Genomic DNA, 22,219 nt, shown 5'->3' on the forward strand with positions numbered 1-22,219 from the left:
CACATCTCAGTTAGAAAAGAACTATTACAAAAGATCAGACCAAATGTCTATCTAAACCTAGTTATTTTCCTCTTTTAATACTTACGTGTCTTGTATCCAATTCGTCAAAGAAAAGCAAATGTTTGTATTATTTAATGTTTAGAGAAGGAGTATTCCTTTTTGTAAGCACTGTCTGATTATCTTTCAAGTTTACTCTCTGAGTAAGCTGATGTAAACCATAATGGTGTTCTTTAGTTTGACCTTTGAAACAGCACTTCCTAAACAATCTCCAATGCCAATTCATGGGTAAACTGAAGAAAAGAGGGAGGGAAGTGTTCACCCAACTAATTAACAGTTGCTGGTTATCATAGAATTCTTAGAGTTGGAAGGGACCTTTAAAAATCATCTAGTCCAACTCCACTGCAGTGAACAGCAACACCAAAGCTAGATCAGGTTGCCCAGGACTTCATCCAGCCATGCCTTGAAAGTCTCCAGGGACTGGGCATGAACCAGAACACTGGGTAACCTGTTCCAGTGCCTCACCACCCTCACTGTAAAAGACTTTTTCCTTATATCTAACTTAAATCTTTCCTCTTTGAGCTTGAAATCACTTCCCCTTGTGCTGTCAGCACAGACCCTGCTAAAGAATCTCTCCCCTTCTTTCCTGTAACTCCCCTTTAGATACTAAAAGGCTGCTGTCAGGTAACCTCACAGCCTTTTCTTCTCTAGGCTGATCAGCCATAGCTCTCTCGGCCAGTTCTCATAGGAGAGGCATTCAATTCTGTGGATCATTTTTGTTCCCCTTCTCTGGATGTGCTCCAACAAGCCTATGTCTCTTCTGTACTGAGGACTCCACATCTAGATGCAGTACTCGCAGTGAGACCTCACCAGCGCAGGGGGGCAGGATCACCTGTCTCACCCATCCAGGCACACTTCTTTTGGCACAACTCAGAATACAGTTGGCCTTCTGGTCTGCAAGGGCACATTGCTGCCCATGTCCTGCTTCCCATCCACCACTACCCCAGCTCTTTTTCAGCAGGGCTGTGCTCAATCGTTAGACCCCCTTCTTGTATTGATAATTGGGGTTGCCTCAAACCAGGTGCCAGACTTTGAACTTGGATTTGTTGAACCTCATGAGGTTCACCCGAGCTCACTGCTCAAGACTGTCTAGGTTCCTCTGAGTGACTTCCTGTCCCCCTGGTTTGTTGACTGCACCCCACAGCTTGGTATTGTCAGCAAACTTGCTGAGAGTGCACTTAACTCCACTGTCACTATAATTTATGAAGCTATTAAAAAGTATCATTCCCAACACTGATCCCTGGGGGACACCTCTCATCACCAATCTCCATACAGACAAGGAGCCACTGACCACCACTCTCTGGACCTGGTCCTGCATCCAATTCTTCATCCATCAGAGAGTCCATCCATCAAATCCATGTTTTTCCAATTTGGGGAGATTTTGTCTTACCTATTTTTTTTAATAGCTAATTAAGCTTTTGAGAATTATTCTGGTTATTTTACTTGCAGTAAGGTTATAAAAATTTGCCATTACAAAGTCCTTTGGAGTTTGCTCATATGTGTATGGCATCTTCTGTTAGTGTTATTAACCATTGACAACTCACTGCTGTAGTACTTCCAAGTTCTCTGCATAAAAATTGATATTCCCTCTTCACCTTCCAGCAACAGCAAAAAGTGATTTTATGAGACATTAGCATAATGGAACCTTTTCAATAAAATGATAAATTGAGCCCATTTCAGAAAACAGAACACACACTTGATAATTTATTGCAGTCAGTGCCATGCCGGAGACCTCATTTGTATCATATGCTTTTAACACTGATGAGTATGGTGCCATTTTTCCACACCTTGCATGTCCATGAAATTCGTTTGAGAGGAGAGATGTTCTTTTTTACTGGAGCCAAAAGCTCTTCTGGGAATGCTCATCCTTACATGGCATAATTATCTCCCTTGAACGTGTCTAATTACTTTATTGTTTTTAAAGGCCCTTTCATGTTAATTGAAGCCAATAACATTTGCTAACTCCCCTGTGTCAGGGGGTACGGTCAGAGCACTGCTGTGTCCTTGGAATGTGTTTTGTCTGTTTATAGGTGACAGCATAGATGAGCTTACTTCCACAAATGAAGAACTTGCATCTTTATGCCACTGGCTGGAGGTGGCTTTTGTAGATAGAAATCTTCCAAGTTTATTAATCAAAAGTATGCACATTATTTTTTTCCCAAATATTTGTTGGCAGGAATTAATTACAGAGGATATGGGGAAAAATAGGGAAATAACACTTAAAAAAAATCTACCTCTTGTGTGTACAAAAACAACAGAGTCCAATTACGAGGCATGAACAAGAAGAATGTTTTGTTTAAATGCAATTAAATAACAGTAGTTGCCGCTACTATGAGGCATGGTGCTTGCACTACATGGTATTTGTATGGCATGGTATCTTACTGCTCAAAAAGATTTAAGACACGTTTTCTTCTCTGGAATCACATTTGAGTTTCATTAATGTCATTTAGAGTTCTGTGTACACAGCAAGGAAGCAGGGAGAACAGCCCTACTAGAAAGGTTTGATCTTTAGTAAGTAATTGCATGCAACAAATAGTTTAACAAATTCTGTAGATTCTAGAAGATAAAAAAAAAGAAATCAGTAATGTGCCAAACATATACTGTTTTTAATATGTGAAGAAAAATAACTTTGGGGGGGGGGGGCTATTTTATTTTTTAAATAAAATATGGTTATGGCAGGAAAACAGGCAATTAATTTAAAAGTTTTAATTATTGTTTACAGAAAAGCAGAATTGAAGTCAGTGAAGGTTCTTGCACAGCTCTGGTATTATTGTGTTGCAAGGGAAAGGTTGTCTTTTTCTTTGGCCTGGCCCTGGTATTCTGAACCTTCAGCTTAGTCAGTATCATGATATTGCAGTCAGAGATGGTGCTTAGTCAAATTTCAAGGAAATCCAGACAGACCACTCCTTTCCTATCACAAAAAGCAGTACATATCACTTTTATCTACTGAGGGCTGCAACTTGAATTTTTGTGTTCTCATATTATTATTCCTTGGACTGCTGTTTTGACTTTCCAGCTTGTAGCAGTGACACCGCATCTTATCACCAGTAATGATGTGATTCAGGAAACTGTTACCTTATATATTTGCTATGAAAATAATTTAGCTCAAGTTGTAACAAAGATCAGACGTTCACTTTACCACCAAAAGTACCTGGAACTCTAATCCTCTTTTACTTCATCCCGATTCTCTTTAGCATTATCACACAATAAATACTCAGTATATGTTACTGGAAGTAACTTTCAGCTGGCAACAATCACTTGGCAACTAAATTTTTATATGTTGCAACCATTGTCAGTCTTCACAAGTTACTTTTGGAGTAGCTGAAGCAAACATCAGTAGTGTTTTCAATAAAGTCTGAATGGCTGGTATGGACAGGTGAAGACCCTGATTAACTTTTTCAGGACTCTCTAACCATAATTTATTTTTTTTAATAGAATGTTGTGTTTATGCTGAAAGTTATGCAGTAAGTAGTAAAAAACTCCACTATCTTCAGATGTGCAAGGGCAAAACCTGAATTCAAAATTTCAGAATAATGACTATGGATATTGTATTTTACACTCCAAGTAACCCTGTTTGTTGTAAATTTCTGTAGTTCTTCTTATCCTGGTTTCTGAACCGTACTGTTATATTACTCACAGTGATTTTTGACTTGATAGGAACATAAGACATAGGCCATGGCTGAGCTAATCTCTGGTACATATCAATATCATACATATGAATAGTAATATCTTTGTAACATCAACCATTCTGAAATATTTAAGATGGAGATGCAAAAAAAGATTTTTTTCAAACAAAGGTTTAACCTGTCTTACACATAGTGTTTCTTAAATTGTAATAGGGGTTTCTCAGGTGGAGTTGTTTAGCAGTATGAATGTGAACAAACAGATTTTTTTTCTGTCATCTAGGCACAAAGTAGAACACCTTTTGAACAGGCAGTAGAAAGATGATTATTAATCTCCCAGTCTTTGTGTGTTTGACTAGAATCTATAGATACATGAAATATCTTCAAGCCAGCTCTCTTTGATCTCTTTCCATATTTCATTTTGCTATCCTTATTCTCCACCAATCCTCTACAGTCTGAGTACTGAAATCTCTCTCTTTTTTTTTTTTAGATCTGAATTGGTATCTATTTGTTCCTGGAATACTTTTCATTCACATTTCCCTTGTTTCAAACATAGAAGAATTAGAATATATAAGATAATGTCACGAATACTATCTTCTTTCTAGAAAAGATGATCTCAATTTATTCTGTGATTAAAACTCTTGAAATGGAGTTACTTCTGAGATGTTTATTGATCTGATGTGAGTCCAATCGCTAGTATACAGGATGCTTCTCATCTATTATGATAACTATTAGCTCCTGCACAGGTACATAGTACTTCAAGAGCCTGAGTTATGGACTGGAGAAGTAGAGATAACAGCCTGACTGTTTCCTAGAATATTTGGGTCCTTCACAGAATAGCACAAGAGAATCCACTAGAAATCAAATCATTGTTGATGAATTAAGTGAAGAGTCATCAAGATAAAATCTTCTCCTTTTAGAGACTGCAGGAATGTTTTTGATAATATGGTGCAACTTGAGAAACTTGGGAATTCAGCACTAGAGAGGAGAGCTCCAGCACATACATTTGTGCAATTGTCAAATGGATCATATGGAAAGAAAAAAAAAGCTGTCATATGCTCTTGTAAGATGAGAGAAAGGGAACAGACTTTTGTAGAGATTAAGAGGTATAAAGTACATCTCAAGCTGAATGTACAAAATAATCCTCAAGCATTTCTGTTTAACGTCAACAAAACCATTCTCCAAGATCAATTGGCTTAATTGATTGGTGTGGTGCCGCTGGAACAACTGAGAGATAAGCTGGCAGCCACTGGTCCAGTGACATGCTGATCAGAAAGGTAGCAGGTGCTTCTTGGTAGAGCTGCTTGGCAGAACACCGGTAGAGTTTCCAAAACTGATAGGTTGAAGACAGATAATAAGACTCGATCTTCTGGAGAAGAGAAGTACTGTGTATTTTACTATCTAAAATACAGTGAATAAGTAATACTCATTAACATTTGAATATACTATAAATATAGTGTCAAAAATATCTAAGTCAATGAACCAGAGAACAACATACAGATGAATGAACCACATAGTAGATACGTTCTACAGGCCCAATATATTACTGCTGTCTCACTTGATCATATCTTTACATTTAGGGACTACTTGATTAATCAAGAAGTTATGTTATCAGATATCTAGTTAAATTATTAAACTTAAAACTTCTAATAAACTTCATTTGGGGTTGCTTTAAATATTTAATCATTAGCTTTTTTCCTTCTGATAGAGAAACATTGTTCCTTCTGAATAATAAATTTGTATTTTTCTTATGATCCAGTATGTATGATCCAGTCAACAGGTATTCTAGTTGGAAAGTTCCCAAAGTGCCTCCTTAAAGTGCAGTGGAGAACACTTAAAAGCTGAAGCTATCATAGGCAGATCACATATATTGAATAAGCAGCAGAGCTCACTATACTGTGAATCCTATTACCTTGAGAAATTTTCTGATGTGTTGAGCAATCCTGAGTTACAGGAATAGAATAGTCTGCATCAGTCATTCGAAGACTAACAAAATAATTTCTGTGCTTCCTATGCTTTTTCTACAACAGGAGGAAGTTAGCTTTTTGCATATGTGAAACCTGCATGTTATTTTGAATAGGCTTACAGTTTAAATATGTAGGCCTGGTTTTTATAGCCTTGAAAAGCTTTTTCTCAGCCCCTTATGCTGAATGATTTAAAGAAATAAAGGAACCTCTTGAAAGAGTTTATATTTTCAAAACTATCTTCTAAATGCCAAAGAATATTGTCACATATCCAGCATTTCTGTTTAGAGCATGTATGAACACATTTTACAGAGTTCTGAATTGGCTTCTGTTCCTAAAATCTATTCCTACTTTTTACAGAGTTGTCCTGGTTCTGCATTGCATAAAAATGATGCACTGATCACGCCATGATACTGTGGCATTATAGCCACGATACATGTGCGTAAACACAGTGCCTTTAATCTGCAAGCCATTTTACATGTCCTATTCCTGTGTTTTCTGTCTCTGAAGGAGGAGACTGGTAAAGAGAGAAAATAGAAGTTTTCTGAATTCTAGAATATTCTGAGTTCTACATTATTCTACAACCTCAAGACATAGAATTCATTTATTTCTTTTTATGGAAATGTCCATTTCATTTGTTTTATCAATGTTTATTACTCTGAATCCAGTCATGAATTTTTGCTTGCAATTTGGATTATATAACTCTGCATTTTAAGTTCCACATATATATTGTATACTTTTTTTTTTTTCTATGAAAGCCATCAATTTTTTTACAAAGAGCCTTCAGTGACCAATTAATTTCCTTATAACATGTGGAAGTTGAGAATTTGTATTATTTTTAGATTTTCAAGTTTGCTGCCTTCCTACTCTGGAACTATCAGTTTTTACAGGCAGCAAAAATGCTTTACAGATGCTGAGACTTTAAAGTGCAAGGGTGTTGGTGAGAAGTTATTTGGGTTGAAGTTGATTTCCATTATCTTTATTCTAATCGTTGTGTTGAAGTATCTTATTCCTAACATGAATTTACAGTAGGGCTTCTCCTGAATAAGGCTTTTTAATTATGCTGAGATATTCCAGGGCTTGGTACTATGAATAATTTCACTTTACCTTATTTCTCTCATGGTAAAAAATTTTCTGAATGTAAGGTGATGTAAGGTTGCTCTTGAACTTGAAGTTACTTGGTAGTCCAGTAATCCAAACTCACTTGCTTCTTATCTTTACACCACTTTGTTACAAATAAGATGTATCATCATTCTTATTAAATATATGTGCACTTATGAATGAGATTGATGATTAAGATGAAGGCATTTCTTCCCCAGAGCTGAAGTACCTTGAATTAATTTTTACTCATCAAAGGAAAGTAAATTTGTAAGATATTATTTATCTTGATCTCTCTGGTCAAATCCTCACATACTGACATCTAGTATATAACAACCTTTATGAAATGAAAAATACTTTCTTACTTTTTTTAACCCACATGATGTGGCATTCTTATTGAAAATTGCCAGTACTTCTGTTGTTGGTTCTATCTTCGGCTGGTCCAACTATTCTGTTTTCATAGCTCATCTCTGGTATAATACTGCAAATTAGCTTTATATATTCTGACAGGGAGAATATTCTTTTTCCTTATAATTCATCCTTCATTGTGTGCCTTTTTTTCAGATTTAAAATGTGATTTTTTTATTGTTAATTTCCTCTACTATTTTTACATTTCTTTGATTGAATCCTTGTCTCTCATCTCCAACAATCAACTTCACTGCATATGCAAAATATCTCTTTGGTAATATGTCTGTTACCCTACCATCTTGTTCAATACCAACAAAACACAGTGCTGCTGTCTGATTCTTTCTATATATTATGGAAGGTCTATTTTGACTAGCAGCTTCTCATGCTTATAGTACTCCTTGTAATACTTCTTCCCAGAATGTTTCAGTCATCCAAATACATCTATAACATTTTCTACCCTTTGTTTTTCCTATCAGTATCTCTTCACATGCATCAGTTCATTACTTTAATAGAAAAGCTAAAGGTTGTATGGATCAGAGCTAAATAAAACCAAGTACATAAATATCTATACTTATAAAAAAAAAAAAACAACAAAAAAAAAAACCAGTAATTTGGTAAATATCAATGGGACAGGGTTTATTCCTGAGCAGAAACACAGAATGCCTCCAGCGTGGTGTGATCTGGGTTGCACAGAAAGTATTATCGTTCTGATCAGGACTGTCCTATTAGTCTTCTATCACAGCTGGTTGGTCAAAATTAGTTGGACAAATAAAACTAGCTACAGATCCAAGCTACATTCCTTTTGAAGGAACAGTAAAATATGGTAACAGATTTTTTCCATCTCTTTTATCACATGAAAGGTGACGACTGTACCGTTTCAGATTAAAAAAAAACTCCTTTAATATTGTATTTTATTGGTAGTCCATAGGTACTGCATAAATAAATCTACTGCATAGATACTGAATAAATCAGTCTGGTGATAATATCTTCTAGGATACTGTAGCAGTTTAGGTCACCTTCTCTATGCCTCTTATGGTTTTGTAGACTTGTTTAATACTCTGCTTTAATTATCTCTTTTCTGGGTGGCCCGAAAGTCATAGTCTACTTAAGTGATTCTGGTATTGATACTATTGGTTATTCATTCTCCCTCTCTCTCTTTTTTATTTTTATTTTTTTTTGTATCTTTTTAGCTCTACTGTATTTTACTCTGAAATGGAAAGAGTAGGCTTTTGAAAATGGAACACTCTGTGAAATTTGTAATGGCATTTGTACAGCAATGTATTCTACTTTTTCTCCATTCTTTTCCTAGCATTCAATTTACTTTTTTTGATTGCTACTGAACACTGAGCTGAAATTTTCTTAGATCTATCTATTATAACTTCAAGATCTTGTTTCTATGTGGTAATAACCCGTCAAACCCACAACTGTCTGTGTGAAATTATTTTTCCCATGCACATTACCTTACATTTACCTACAATGAATTTCATTTTTCATTTATTACTAGTCACTCAGTCTTCTGCATTCTTCATTGTCTTTTTTTTCCTGCTGGCCTTCATTCTTAGTACCCTGAGTAAATCATATCACCAGTGAACTTTGCCGTTTTTTTTGTTCATTTCTCTTGTTTTCTGATGATGATCACTCTAGCCCTAGCACAATTTCCTCTGTGCTACTCTGAGAAAACATTTTTTAAATTAATAGAGGACTTTTATTTTTCTATACACAAAAACTTTTCTTCGTGAGGGAGAGAGCCTGGAAGGTGAATGCCCCCATCCCCCCTTTTATCTTTGTCAGTTACTTCCAATATTTCATCACTTACACAGGCATAACGTAAACACTTCTCAGCCAAATTTCAAATCTTATTTTCCTTTGTAGTCCTTGTTATAATGACAGATCCATTTCTTTTTCTTCCTAAACAGTTGTGTCTTCCATATGCTTTAGTTATCTGACAAACACAGACATTCTCAAATTGTATTTGAGTCTGTAGAAAAGGCATTTCTTCAAAGTTCAGTCTATTTAATGTTGTTATCTTTACTGCAGGAATACTGTAGCTATTTGTCACATTTATGGCAAAGAAAAAAAAAAGTGTTTTTGTGTACAACATCACCAAAGGACTTTCATCTCACATGATTTTAGAGGTTGACAATGTAGATATTTGAAACAGACCTAGATGTCCTAAACCTTCGCAACAGAGAGAAGTAGAGTCTTTTAGGCACAGTTTATCTAATATATTTATCTCTTTTTATATCTGCTTTAGGATGAATTGAATTAAACCATAAAAGTGCCTTTTTTATCAGTAGAATAGAACACGACTAGCTTAAATGAATCTAACTGTCAAATAAAAGCTATTTTCATGGTATGAATTAAACATCAAAAAGAAATAATATCATTATCAGCAGGTAGAAATGTTTTATAAATGTATATGTCTGCATATATGTTTCTTGGGGGGAAGTCATGTTCTCTGAAATCTTCGTAGGTAAAGATGAAGTTAAAAAGTAAAAGATTAAAGGTAGAGAATATAAGTTAAATTTTTGGAAAACAAATGGGAAATGTAAAGTAATCTCTTGTCTCTTTTTTTTTTTTTTTGTTATTGTTGTTTTGTTTTTTTCAGAAGTTAAGCCTCCATGCTTTATTTATGTTTAGCTATTTGTGGAAACTTTAACTACTTTGAGACTACTGGATGTATACTGAAGATGTTTTTCTTCATATTGTGTGGAATTGGGCAAAATCCTTAAAAGACAGTTGAAAAAAAACAAACTTATTTCCCTTCTAAATATGTATTTTTCTTTGTGTGGTACAAATTGCTGAAATGATCTGAGAGGTCTCTGATAGCCAGTCTACATTTGACAAATTGCAGCTAGTCTAAATGTAAATATAGTGGAAATGGAAACAATGTTAGCATTATGCAATTTTAAATCTTTTGAAAAACTTTCCCATAGCTATGTCCTCTTTTAAAAAGCTGTTACAGGAAAGAATCAGTAATCATTATCATCTATACTAAAACAAAGGAAAACGGTAGGTTAACTTCTAATATCCCTATTCAGATTTTATTCACTTTAACAATCATATGGATGATAATGGGTGTTTTGACTGATATGAGATTTCAGAATCAGAACTATAGTCATTATGAGCAATGTTTCCTGATTAACTGGTCATGCATATCAAAATAATTGGTCTATGCTATCACTAATGCGTATAAAGCTCCCACAGCATGTTCATCATTAACAAGACAGAAAAAAAAAGAGTTAATTCAGGTTCTAAAGAGCTTGAAAATCTAAATGGGCACTCAGTACAGAACACTGGGATACACATCAGAGAATGCTACTTTCTCTTTTGTGTGAGAATAGTAAAGATAGAGAACCCTGTTAATACTTTCTCTGAAGAATATTTTGTGAGAAAATTAGCTTTAAAGAGGTAAAAAAGAGAGAGAATGTCTTACTGGGATGAGAAGACATATCCATGCATGGATCTTGAGTGAGCATTTTGCATTCATATCTTCATTTTAGTTTATTTTTATTCTTATTTATTTTTATTTATTTTATTTTATTATTTTTATTTATTTTATTTTATTATTTTTGCTAGACAGAGGTTCATAACTAAATTAACATGACAGAAAAAAACAATCAAGAAATTTACTAAGACTTTAGTCTTTAATAAAAGGCTTTATCTACTGACATTGCGAACTATAAAATAGATATTTTTTTCAGAATTCTTATTGAGCTTTTGTCTGAAAAAGTTTGTGCATCATATATGTACAAATATATTTACACATATTAGAGATTCCACATAAGAAATCTCACAGGCAAATGTGCATTTGGCTGTGGTGCCCCCAGTGTAAGAACTGAGAATGGTCAGAGTGGCTGGACACTCATGAAGGCAGGCTGAGAAGCTGATGCTCTTCAACCTGCAAAAGGGAAGAGTCAGGGGAGATCTTGTATTGCAGCCTTCCAATATATAAAGGAGGCCTACAAGAAAGACTTTTTACTGGAGAGGTAGGACAAGACTTAATGTTTTTAAAATAAAAGATTGTAGATTTACATTAGAAATAAGGAAGAATTTTTTTAATATGGGGGTGGTGGGTCGTTGGATCAAGTTTCTCAGAGAAGCTGTGGATGCCCCTTTCCTGCAGGTGGTCAAAGCCAGACTGAATGAGGCTTTGGCCAGCCTGATCGAGTGGAAAGTGTCCCTTCCAACCCAAGCCATTCCATGATTCTACATTTGTTGATTTTGCATATTTCATTTTTATAAAATCTTTGGCTATTTACCATGATACTGACATTAGCAAACAGGGAACATGAATATAGATAAAAATACAGTGAGGTTATTGTGAACTTGTCAACTAACTAACTTGGGAATAGTAAGTAGTAGTCCATGATCAAAATGAAAGGACACGTTGAATGGATCTGCCCATCTCATCTTATTACTCTCATTAATGACCTGGAAGATTAAATAGACTTCATGCTTATTAAAAATTATCTGTAGACATCATCGAATTAGAAAACAATGCTAACAATCTGGATCACAGACTTAGAACACAAAGCTATTATGACAGATTGGAAATTTATTCTGAAAAGTTCACAGCACTACTCAGAAGGGTGCAGCGCATCATACTGCACTCAAACAGTAATCTACGACGCAGATACCGAGTGGATTAAGAGATAAAGTAGACAAGGGTTTGGAGGTTGATTTTAGATTATAAACTGTATGGGAATCAATTAAATTATACACATAATGGTAGGCAATATATTATACAAGAACTGGTAAAAAAAACATATAAGCTTCTAGATGCCTTAAAAATACAGAATCCAATTGTTCTCAACATTATAAGACTTCAGGTGAAATATTATGACAAGAATAGTGAGCTACACTTAACTCCCTTTAAAGAATACTCCAAGAGAATTTTTTTGCAAGTGGTGTAAAAGAGAAGGTGTGGTAAAAGTGTGTGTAGAAGGCAATATCAACATCGAATAGCCCAAGAAATAGAAAACTAATAATAATAATAAAAAAAAAGATACAAAGAGGAGGAAAATAAATTGTTTTCCATGTTCTTGGTGGCAAGTAGATAAAGACATGGTTTATGGTGTAATTTCATCAGAGATAATTAAAACTAGAAATAGTGTTTTTTTAAACATATTGGAGTACTAGAACAGATCACCTCAGAAAGAAGATCGTAAATTCACTGTATCTACAAATGGGAGATGCCTTTCCTTGGACTCCAAAAAGAAGACATTCCTTTATTTATTCCCTGAAAGATTCAGTCTTATAAGTGTTCTCAACAAATGCAAAGTGTATTTAAGGTAAACCAGTATAGCCAAGCAGATTTTTTGCTATGTTGGATCAAATTATAAGAGAAATTTACTTATGTGAATGGAAATGATTCATTTACCTGCAAATTTATCACTTCTAAATAAAATGAAAGACAAAAGTTTTATGCTTTTCTAAGTTAGATTTTTCTTAAGTTTGACATCCTGGAGATGACATTAAAAAGCCAACCTCTGATCATGTACTGAAAAATACATTTGTACCTATTAGAAATTCGAATTTGTAAAGTCAGTTTCCTGATTGCACATTTTTTAGGTTATGGTAAATTTCTTGGTCACAAATTATACTTGTTTGTAGAGTCACAGAATCATTGAATGATTTGGACTGGAAGGGACCTTTAAGTCTAGTTCCAGCCCCCTGCTATAGGCAGGGATACCGCCCTCTAGACCAGGTAGCTCACTGCCCAATCTAGCTTGGCCCTGAATGCCTCCAGGCCTCCAGGGAAGGAGGCATTCACAGCCTTTCTGGGCAATCTCTTCCAGTGTCTCACCACCCTCACAGTAAAGAATTTCTTCTCAATAGCAAGTTTAAATCTACTCTATTCCAGTTTAAACCCATTTCCCCTTGTCTTGAAAAAGTCCCTTCCCGGCTTTCCTGTAGGTCCTGTTCTGGTACTGTAAAGCCACTGTAATGTCCTCTTGGAGCCTTCTCTTCTCTAGGGTGAAGAGCTCCAGCCCTCTCAGCCTGTCCTTGTAGGGGAGGTGCTCCAACCCTCTGATAATCTTCATGGTCCATGAAGCTCAATGTCCTTTCTGTTGGGGGCTCCAGAACTGGATGCAGTACTCCAGGTTAGGTCTCACAGGAGCAAAGCAGAGTGGCAGAATCTCCCTCAATCTGCTTGTCATGCTTCTCTTGATGCAGCCCAGGATATGTTGGCCTTCTGGGCCGCAAACACGCATTGCCAGCTCATGTTGAATCTTTCATCAACCAACACTCCCAAATCCTTCTCCTCACCACTGCATTCAAACCATTCTCTACCCAACCTGTGTGTGTGTGTGAGATTGCTCTGGCACAGGAGTAGGACCTTGCATTTGGCCTTACTGAATTTCATGAGCTTGGCATGGGCCCACCTCTCAAGCCTGTCCATGTCCCTCTGGATGGCATCCATTCACTCTAGTGTGTCAAGTACACCACTCAGCTTGGTGTCATCTGCACACTTGCTGAGGGTGCACTCAATTGTCCATGTCAACTACAAAGATATTAAGTAACTCTGGGCGCAGCACTGATCCCCGTGGATTTCCACTTGTCACTGGTCTCCACTTGGATACTGAGCCATTGACTGCAACTCTCTGAGTACAGCCATCCAGCCAATTTGTTACCCAGTGAATGATCCATCCATCAAATCAATTTTTCTTCAGTTTGAAGAGCAGCATGTCGTGTCAGATGGTGTCAAATCCTTTGCACAAGACCAGGTAGATGATGTCACTTGTTCTTTTTTTATTCACTGATGCTGTCACTCCATCATAAAAGTGCACCAAGTTTGTCAGCCATGACTTGCCCTTGGTGAAGTCATGTTGATTACCACCTCATCTTTATTTTCTGTGTGCCTTAGTAGGGCCTTCGGGAGGATCTGTTCCATGGTTTTGCCAGGCAAAGAGATTGCACTGACTTGCTTGTAGTTCCCTGGATATTCTTTTTTTCCCTTCTTGAAAATATGGATTATGTTTCCCCTTTTCTAATTGGTGGGAACAGACTACCGTGACCTTTCAAGTATGACGGATATCCTCATCTATACCCAGGTTGATCTCCATGGACTCCAGCTGGTCATTGATGTAGAGGGCAACACTCCTTCCCCTTTTTTGCTACCTGTCTTTCCTAAAGAGTTTATACCCAACTATTACTACATTCCAGACATGACAGCCATCTCACCATATCTTAGTGATGCCAATAACGTCATAGTCCTGTAGGCACTCACATGCTGTGCAACTCTTCATGCTTGTTACCCATGCTCCATGCCTTAGTGTATAGGCATTTGAGTTGGGTTTCCATCAAGGCTGGTTTACCAATTGGAGTTTGCTTATCCTGTCTTACTGGCCTGTCATACAACTCCATGCCCAGGGCATTCATTACCATTGTCAGCCTGAAGGTGGAGTGATTTGAGGATCCTCTCACCAGGCAACTCTGGTTTACAGTCCTCCTGATTAAATTGGAAAGCTTGCTGCCAAAGATGCTCTTTCCCTTTTCTGAGAAGTAAACCCATCCTCCCCCAGAAGACTAGTTTTCTCTAAACTAGCTCCATGACTTAAATACCCAAAGCCCTGTTCGTGACACCACACCCTTAAGCACTTACTGATTTTCTTTATTCTGTTGTTGCACCATCTTTGAGGATAAGTGCAACATACTTATCCTCAAAGATGCAGAGTAAATGCTATCTCAAAAAACATACTGATGTAACAGCTGGTGTGGGAAAGCTGAAAATTGTATCCAGAGCAATGAGAGAATCATTGATGGTCAAAAAACATTTTAGGGACACCTGGATACAGATATTTGGAATATGGAAATGAAAATTGAAATTGCTGTCTCAGGAAAGAATAAGAGCAGATACAACACATTCAATTGTCCTTCATCTACCGATGTATGTAACTGCAAACAGATCAGTAGTTAAAATTTGAATTTTATTTATTTATTGTGTTAATGAACACCTTATGTATTATAATTAGCACTTAAGGGACTTCCATTTTTTTACACTAGTAATTTACTGTGTTTGCACATTCTTGCTAAGTACCAGTGTTATAAAATATTAATGGGAAGCTGTATGAAAACCTATACACCAATTTTGCATGAGGAAAGATGAGGTTGTAAGGTTGGTGCTGCAGCCATTTGAGTGATTACTGGCATGGCGCCATAATTGCAATTCCTATTACTGCTGCTACATCAGAGTTGATTTTTTTTCTTTGCAGATTCCTTTGTCCCTTCTTTCAGTTCTCCTCTGTAAAACTGTTCAAGGGGATACAGTCTCAGCTAAGGGCCTCACTAAAATTCAAAGTGATATTAGCAAGTCAGTAAAGACCTTAATTCTCATCATCAGTATTGTGTACTGTGCCATTGTTTAGCCTTTGTATATTTAGTTCAGTCTTTCCTACTCCTGGTGATGCTTCTCAGGACATTATCTTAGTAAAGTAACTACACTCAGTGGTAGTAAGATCAGCACATCTGCACGGGGTGCTGCCTGGCTTGATGAAAATATTCATTTCCTCCTTTCTCCCAAAATCACATTTCTCCTGCAGTGTTCTGCCTCTCCAGCAACCATGCTGTAGGAGATGTTTCATAAGTTATTCTGGGTGTCTGTGTTGCTTAACTGCTCAAATTCATTATACTATAAATTTTTTTTCTTGTTGTATTTCAAATTTCTCCATGAGTGATGTGTGTTGGGAGTACTTTTTATATTCATGAAAAAGCAAAATAAAAAAAAAACAACTAAGTGAAATGAATATTAAGCTAACGTAGTCTATTTTTGCAGGGAGTAAATAGCAAGCTAATGCACAGGATTTATACTCTGCAGTAAATCATCAATATGTCTCATTTGGGGCCTTTCCCATGACTGCTATTTTTTACTGCAGTATTCAGTCATGATGATTTATGCTGTACTATCTTGTGGATATTTTGCAGAATATTATCAATAAGATAATTTTATCTCTGGGTGCAGATGGAATGAGCTTAGAACACAGCTAGTCAGAAAGCAGTCAAATTAGATTTCAAAGTCCATGCATAGCAAAGGAAGAGCAGCAGTGATACCAAAATAAGTAACAGCCTCTGATCTCACTGTCTGTAGCTGAAATTGAGTTGTGGCCTCACATCGAGCACTGTGTGAGAGTTTGTGCCCCACAATATCAGAAGGATATAAAACAATTAGAGAGTGTCCAAAGGAGTGCTACAAACATGGCGAGGAGTTTAGAGGGCTATGAATCATTTTCTGCAGGATAGCAATAGTCATCCTAAGTGGTTTACCCAGAACAATAATCAAGATTGCAGTTGAAATAAAAATAATTAGTACCACCTAAGACTTACACGATTCTCTATATGTTCTGCAGTTACACAAAGCAGAATGTACTTCATTTTATTTTTTGTAACACTATATGAGGGCTGCTCCAAAAATAATTCCTTCTGTTTTACTATATTGGTCCTAGGTGTCACAGGTAGATGTGGGTGGTATGGCAACAGAGATTAAACCTTCCCACCAGTATCTGTTACATTTAGTTGAAATGTGACAGATGATAGCAGAGTGTCTGACCTGGAAGTGCAGATGTAGCAAAGTGTGTCACTGAATTCCTCCTCATGAAAAAAATTGCCTTCACTGACATTCATTGATGTTGCTGAATGTTGAAGGAGATCAAACAGTGGCTGTGAGCACACTGAGGTGGTGCATTTCAGCAGTGGTCACAGTAACAGTGGCTCACCTCCACTGTTGCAGATTTTTATGTTACAAAATTGTGTTTTGTAGCTGAGAATTTGTTTTATCAAATAATGTCATTGTGCCCTTTTGTATTTGTCAAAGTTTCCACTGAAATAGATAGGAGGTAGTACTTCTGAAGCCACCTGTGTACTTGGCAGCAATTTACAAACTTTGCAAGGTTATATCACTACTAGAAGTAATAAAGAAATTGTTTCCAGTCTTCCACAAATAAAACTAGATTTGCTAAGTTAAATATTTTTCTTTTTTTGATACCAATCAAACAAACTTCATTTGAACTTCATCTAAGGAGGTTTTCATGCAATTTGAACTCACTAAATTTGCATCTAGAAAAATTAAGATAAGAAAAAAAAAGTGTAAATTATGGAGAGCCAGGGTAATTAATCTCATACATCATTTGCCAGAGATTACAGCTGGTTTTCATCAGTCATGAGCCCAAGCTCAAGATAGGATTCACTTTCAAGGAGTCGTAATGTAGCTCATCTTTATGTACTGACCAATAAGCAGGAATTACTGGAATTGTTAAGTACATTAGAAAAGGAAATGACCGTGCTGTCTTCAAATCTTAAAATCAGTCTTTTTAAATTTTATTTATTGCATACAAATTGAAACCTTTCCTTATCGATATCAATGTTCAGTGGTTTTGTTTGTTTTTCTTCCTGACAGGTGCAGCCAGTTACAACAGTTTTTATGTTTTTTGCAAAAATTTCTGCCAAGCTGTGAAACCTGGGAAACTGAGAGTCCGATGCAGTGAATGTAAACAAGGAACACTCACTTTGGCAAGGGTAAGCAAGTGTTTCAACTTTTCAGAGCGTATAAAAATTATTTGCATTGTTCTGTCTATCCATTTGCATATGTGATTATATAAATAGTCATTTTTACTTAATTCTTTTCCTTCTGTTTATGCTTGAGAAGAGTAATTCAAGGCTTTATGAAGATTTCATTCACTTATCTTCATTATTTACAGAACACAGTAATAAAACATTGAGGGCTGTAACTGCAAGATATTCTTAGCTTTATATTTTAAGTCCTAATGGTTAACCTGGAAGTATTCATAATACATACAACTAAGGATGTGATTAAGGGTTGATATTATATGTGCTTATACAAAGCCTGGAACAGTGTTTAAGGCCACAGAAAGACCTGAATTCAGTGCTGCTGATTGTGAACATTATGGAATGAGACAAGGAGGGATTAAGTGGCTGTGCAGCTGAGAATATCAATCTCTCCAGCTCAGACGTTGTATGTAAGGTCAGGGAAACATTATTATGCCAGGTTAGAACGTTAGTAAGAGAACTGTCAGGCTTTGTTTTCATTCAAAACAGGACAGTGTTTCACTTGCATTTACAGTAGTGTGAAGTTTTAGAGATCTTTTTGGCTGAAAGTTCTGCTGAATTTCACTGTTTGTGCTAATGAGGAAAGTCTTTCCTCACTAATAAATCAAAATGTTTGTCAGCCAGCTTTGTTATGCGAGTGTTCGGATTTGGCAGAAGAGTGAGCTTTACCATGTTATATATTTTTGGGAGCTGTCTGTAATATTTGATGCATATTTAAGTGTTCAAATTTGTCTTTAGATGTAGTTTAAAGGGGCTAATTTTAGTTTCATGTTCCTGATGTAGCCCAGTACTTCTATGTCATTACACAAAATAGCACAGAAAGACTCTTAAAAAACCCAACTCCTGTAATCTCATTGCAATCATAAACTGTGTCAGTGCTTATACATGTGCAAATCAAAACTCCACAAGAAACTCCCTCAAGATCTGTGTGCTATTCTGAACTACCTAGTATCCCTAGGCTCACAAGTGTGTTATTTAGTGATGTTTCAAGTGAACATGTGAAATGGCATTTGTTTACTCCAAAATATCATATTTAAATATTGGTAATTAGCACAGACTTAAATTACATTAAATCAAGATACAGGAGAAGTGGTCTTTAATGTACATTTTCAATGGTATAATACTCAGAATGAATGTAAACATAGATGGCAGTTTGTTCAGATTGCAAATAAGCAGTCCATGCTGCTGAAAGACATGATCACTAGCTAGGCTTGGACTCTGTATTGCAAGAAAGCACAGAGCATGCATCCTTTCCTGGACTCAATGGCTTCCCTAGGCATGCTTACTTTTTTGGAAATGATCTCTTTCCTATCTGTGGTGTTATATTAGGAATCGATATGTTTCTTGTTTTATGGATTTATAGTACAATTAGAAAGTTTCCAGTTATATAGTGATACCTGAATAGTATCTTTAATTTTGTCTCCAAATAATTTCTCATGACTCCACTATAAAAACCCTACTATAAAAGCTTCTGGATGGCATATTTCTAAATTCTTTTTTAATATCTGACTGTCTAGAACATATGTGGACCTGCATTCTTTTGGCAAATAGACACACGCAGAAATATTCACACTTCAAGTTCTTCTTACTTTCTACCCCAAAGAAACAATGCCTGTTATTATTTTCCTCTCAAAATTCACTGAAATAAAGTTGTTGACAACAGTTAGTATGTTTTTCCTGTAGTCTGAGTGGCAGCTCTCAATGCTTCCTTAAGTGAAATATTTGCAATAAGAGAATACTTAGTAGCAAATGTATTAAGCAATAGTGACATTTTTTTTATAAATACATGCCATTTATCTCAATCCTTTAGTTATGAAGATTAGGTGCAGATTTAGTATGTGCCTTCTCCTCACATCCTCTCTTCTTTTCATTTCCTGTTGAGAAACAGAAAATAATTCCCACTAGGATACTTGAAATATGTATCAGGCCCCATCTATTTTTCAATAATATGCAGAAACCTCTCTGCACTAATGCTAACTAAAACTGTAGTCTCAGAGCTGGTGCTTCGTATTGGCCATGCTTTTTTCAGTGCATCTCAGTCCACTGTAAGCAAGTTATGTCAAGCTGAAAATGTTATCAAAACCTTGACTTTTGTGAACATTAATAATAATAGTAATAATAATAAGTTAGATATTGGTATATTAGCACAGGCCATCCATTTTTCTTGTCCAATTCCACTGGACTATGCCAGTAATTACTAATAGATTGCAATAATAACAGAATTATTATTATTTCCCTTTTATCGAGAAATTAGTCAAGATAAAGTGGATACTGGTAAACCATAAAGATGTGTACATTCATGCTGCACAACTGTCGGAAAAGCTGAAGGTTTTTGTGAAGATATTTTCTACTTCCAGTGTTGACCTTTACCAGGCAATGTGTAGCAGTTTCCTAAGAAGCTCTCAAGACACAAGCTGCTAAGTGCCACCTAAGCCAGCATTTGTTATAGTAATTCTTTTACTGAGATGAAAGTGAATACCTGTTTAAAACCCACACAAAGCTTTTCACAGCTTTAGCTTACTCTACATGCTAATTCCTTTCTCTACCTAAGCCACAAATGACCAGGCTAATTAAATTGAGCTTTCTTTTTTCATAATGTGTTCACTGACTGACATTTTAAAATATTACTTATTCATTTAAACAGTCTTATTCTAAAACCTTATTTAACTGTCATGCCTGTTTGTGTAGCATTATTTTAATATATGATGCTCAGAGTAAATTTATGATAATATTTTTCTATGAAATTAAAGAGCCCACTATTTTTATTTTTACTGAAGACATCTATCTAAATATTAAATTTTTAATTTTTCAGATGACACTTGGGTTGGCGTTTTATGAACGTTTCATGACCTAAAGCTTTATGGGAGATATATACCAGGCTGATTTAATTATAAGAAAGCATCAGTCACTGCAAAAGTAACACTTATCTATAGTTTCACTAATTAGTCAAACACAAAAGCATGTCTGGGTAGACTGGAGTGTGGGTGCCTTATGTAGACCACCTACTAGCCTCCCAGCAGTTTTCTCCAAATGGCTTGAAATTTTTTTTCATTAGTTTCACATCAGTTTATACCTTTTGATACTTTCAAGCTTTTAAAAATATTCTTTTTTTTTTTTTTTTTTTTTTTTTTTCCATAGAGTGCTGCAGTTTGTTTCAGTAGCCATTTTTCAGGTAATTAGGGTATCCCTCCTTTAGAGAAAAAAATAAAAAAAAAAAACCAAACCAGAAATAACTCACTCAGGTTTATACTAATCAAAATTAGACATAATTTTTTCGAGCCATTGTAATGTCAACATTGTTAAGTCTATAATGAAAAGGAAAACACATATCTGCAAATGGAAGGCTTGACTCAGCAAAGTGTTGTACACCAAGCCAAGCTTAAGGCATACTTTTAAAATGTGACTGACTATGGCACACTCCCTGTAAACAAGGCATTTGACTCTATCTTTTGTCACAATGCAGAATTTATCCAGGGTAAGAAACGAGAGTGACGTGGGAAATGAGTTTTGGATCTTCATACTTAGCCACTGGCTCCATGGTTAAGATATTTTCACTGCACAGATGTGTAACTCATTACTGTTTGGTAATTCTCCAGTCTTTTTGTGTACTAGTGTTTGAGTTTTCAGTGTATATTCTAGTACAAACACCAAAGGAGTTTTGTATAACTTCTATAGCTTTCCTTGTTGCACATGTTATTTCAGAATTTTTTAGACATGGCAAGTTACATTTGGATCTGATTTAACTGGCTGCAACTGAGATGAAACTTAGTGTCTGACTCTGAAGCATATCTGGGTTTTATCCAGTGGCTGATATCCACAGTTCTTCCACTGTCTCTCTCCTTGGTGCTCCAGAGGAGCCTCCATAGTTCATGGGTTTTGTTAAATGGTCTCTGTCAGAGAACTATTCTTGTGTTTCTGTCATCATTTGTATTGTTAAGGATATTGTCTTAGTCTATTGTTTTTATATCTATCTACTAATAAATAAATTATTATTATATTTCTTTTTTCCTCTGGCATTGTAATAATCTTGTCATTGAGATAGCTTGTCATTAATGTAAGCTGTGTAGTGCATCACAGTTTTGGCAAATGATAAGCTTTAAAATCTTTGAAGTGGCTTTCAGTTACTGAAGAGTGACAAGACTTTGATAGCTTTAAACATTGTCCTTATAATTGAAAATGTAGTATATTGAATTTGATACTTTCATATTCCCTAGGAAGATAAAGGTCCTTATACAGTAATTTCCTTCAGACTCTTACCTCTGCCTCCTAATTCATTTATTCATTTCTAGTATTTATTTGTCATTTGTTTTCTTCTTAATGAAGAGAAACTTAGAAATATTTTCAGTAATATAAAATAAAAAGGCAGTGACTTCATGTTCTGTTACATATTTCATATTTTCCTTTGCAGAGTTTTTTTAATATATAATCATAAAAATCCATTCCATAATGCACTGTCTCTCATCACTGCTTATTACAGATCAGATACTTTTCCTAGAATTGGAT

The 22,219-nt window shown here is 35.7% G+C and overlaps 1 protein-coding gene across 1 annotated transcript in view; it reads left to right on the top strand.

The window, feature by feature from the left end:
* Positions 1 to 22,219, top strand: part of PRKN (parkin RBR E3 ubiquitin protein ligase) — a 654,450-nt gene that overhangs the window by 197,991 nt on the left and 434,240 nt on the right. Inside the window, exon 4 of the mRNA XM_065731250.1 lies at positions 17,547 to 17,665. Coding sequence (XP_065587322.1) covers positions 17,547 to 17,665 — 119 coding nt within the window. The remainder of the gene's footprint in view (positions 1 to 17,546; positions 17,666 to 22,219) is intronic.

Source organism: Cyrtonyx montezumae, unplaced genomic scaffold, assembly GCF_038088225.1.
Source record: "Cyrtonyx montezumae isolate F1298 unplaced genomic scaffold, pur_monq_1.0 scaffold_0, whole genome shotgun sequence".
In the NCBI taxonomy this organism is placed as follows: Eukaryota; Metazoa; Chordata; class Aves; order Galliformes; family Odontophoridae; genus Cyrtonyx; species Cyrtonyx montezumae.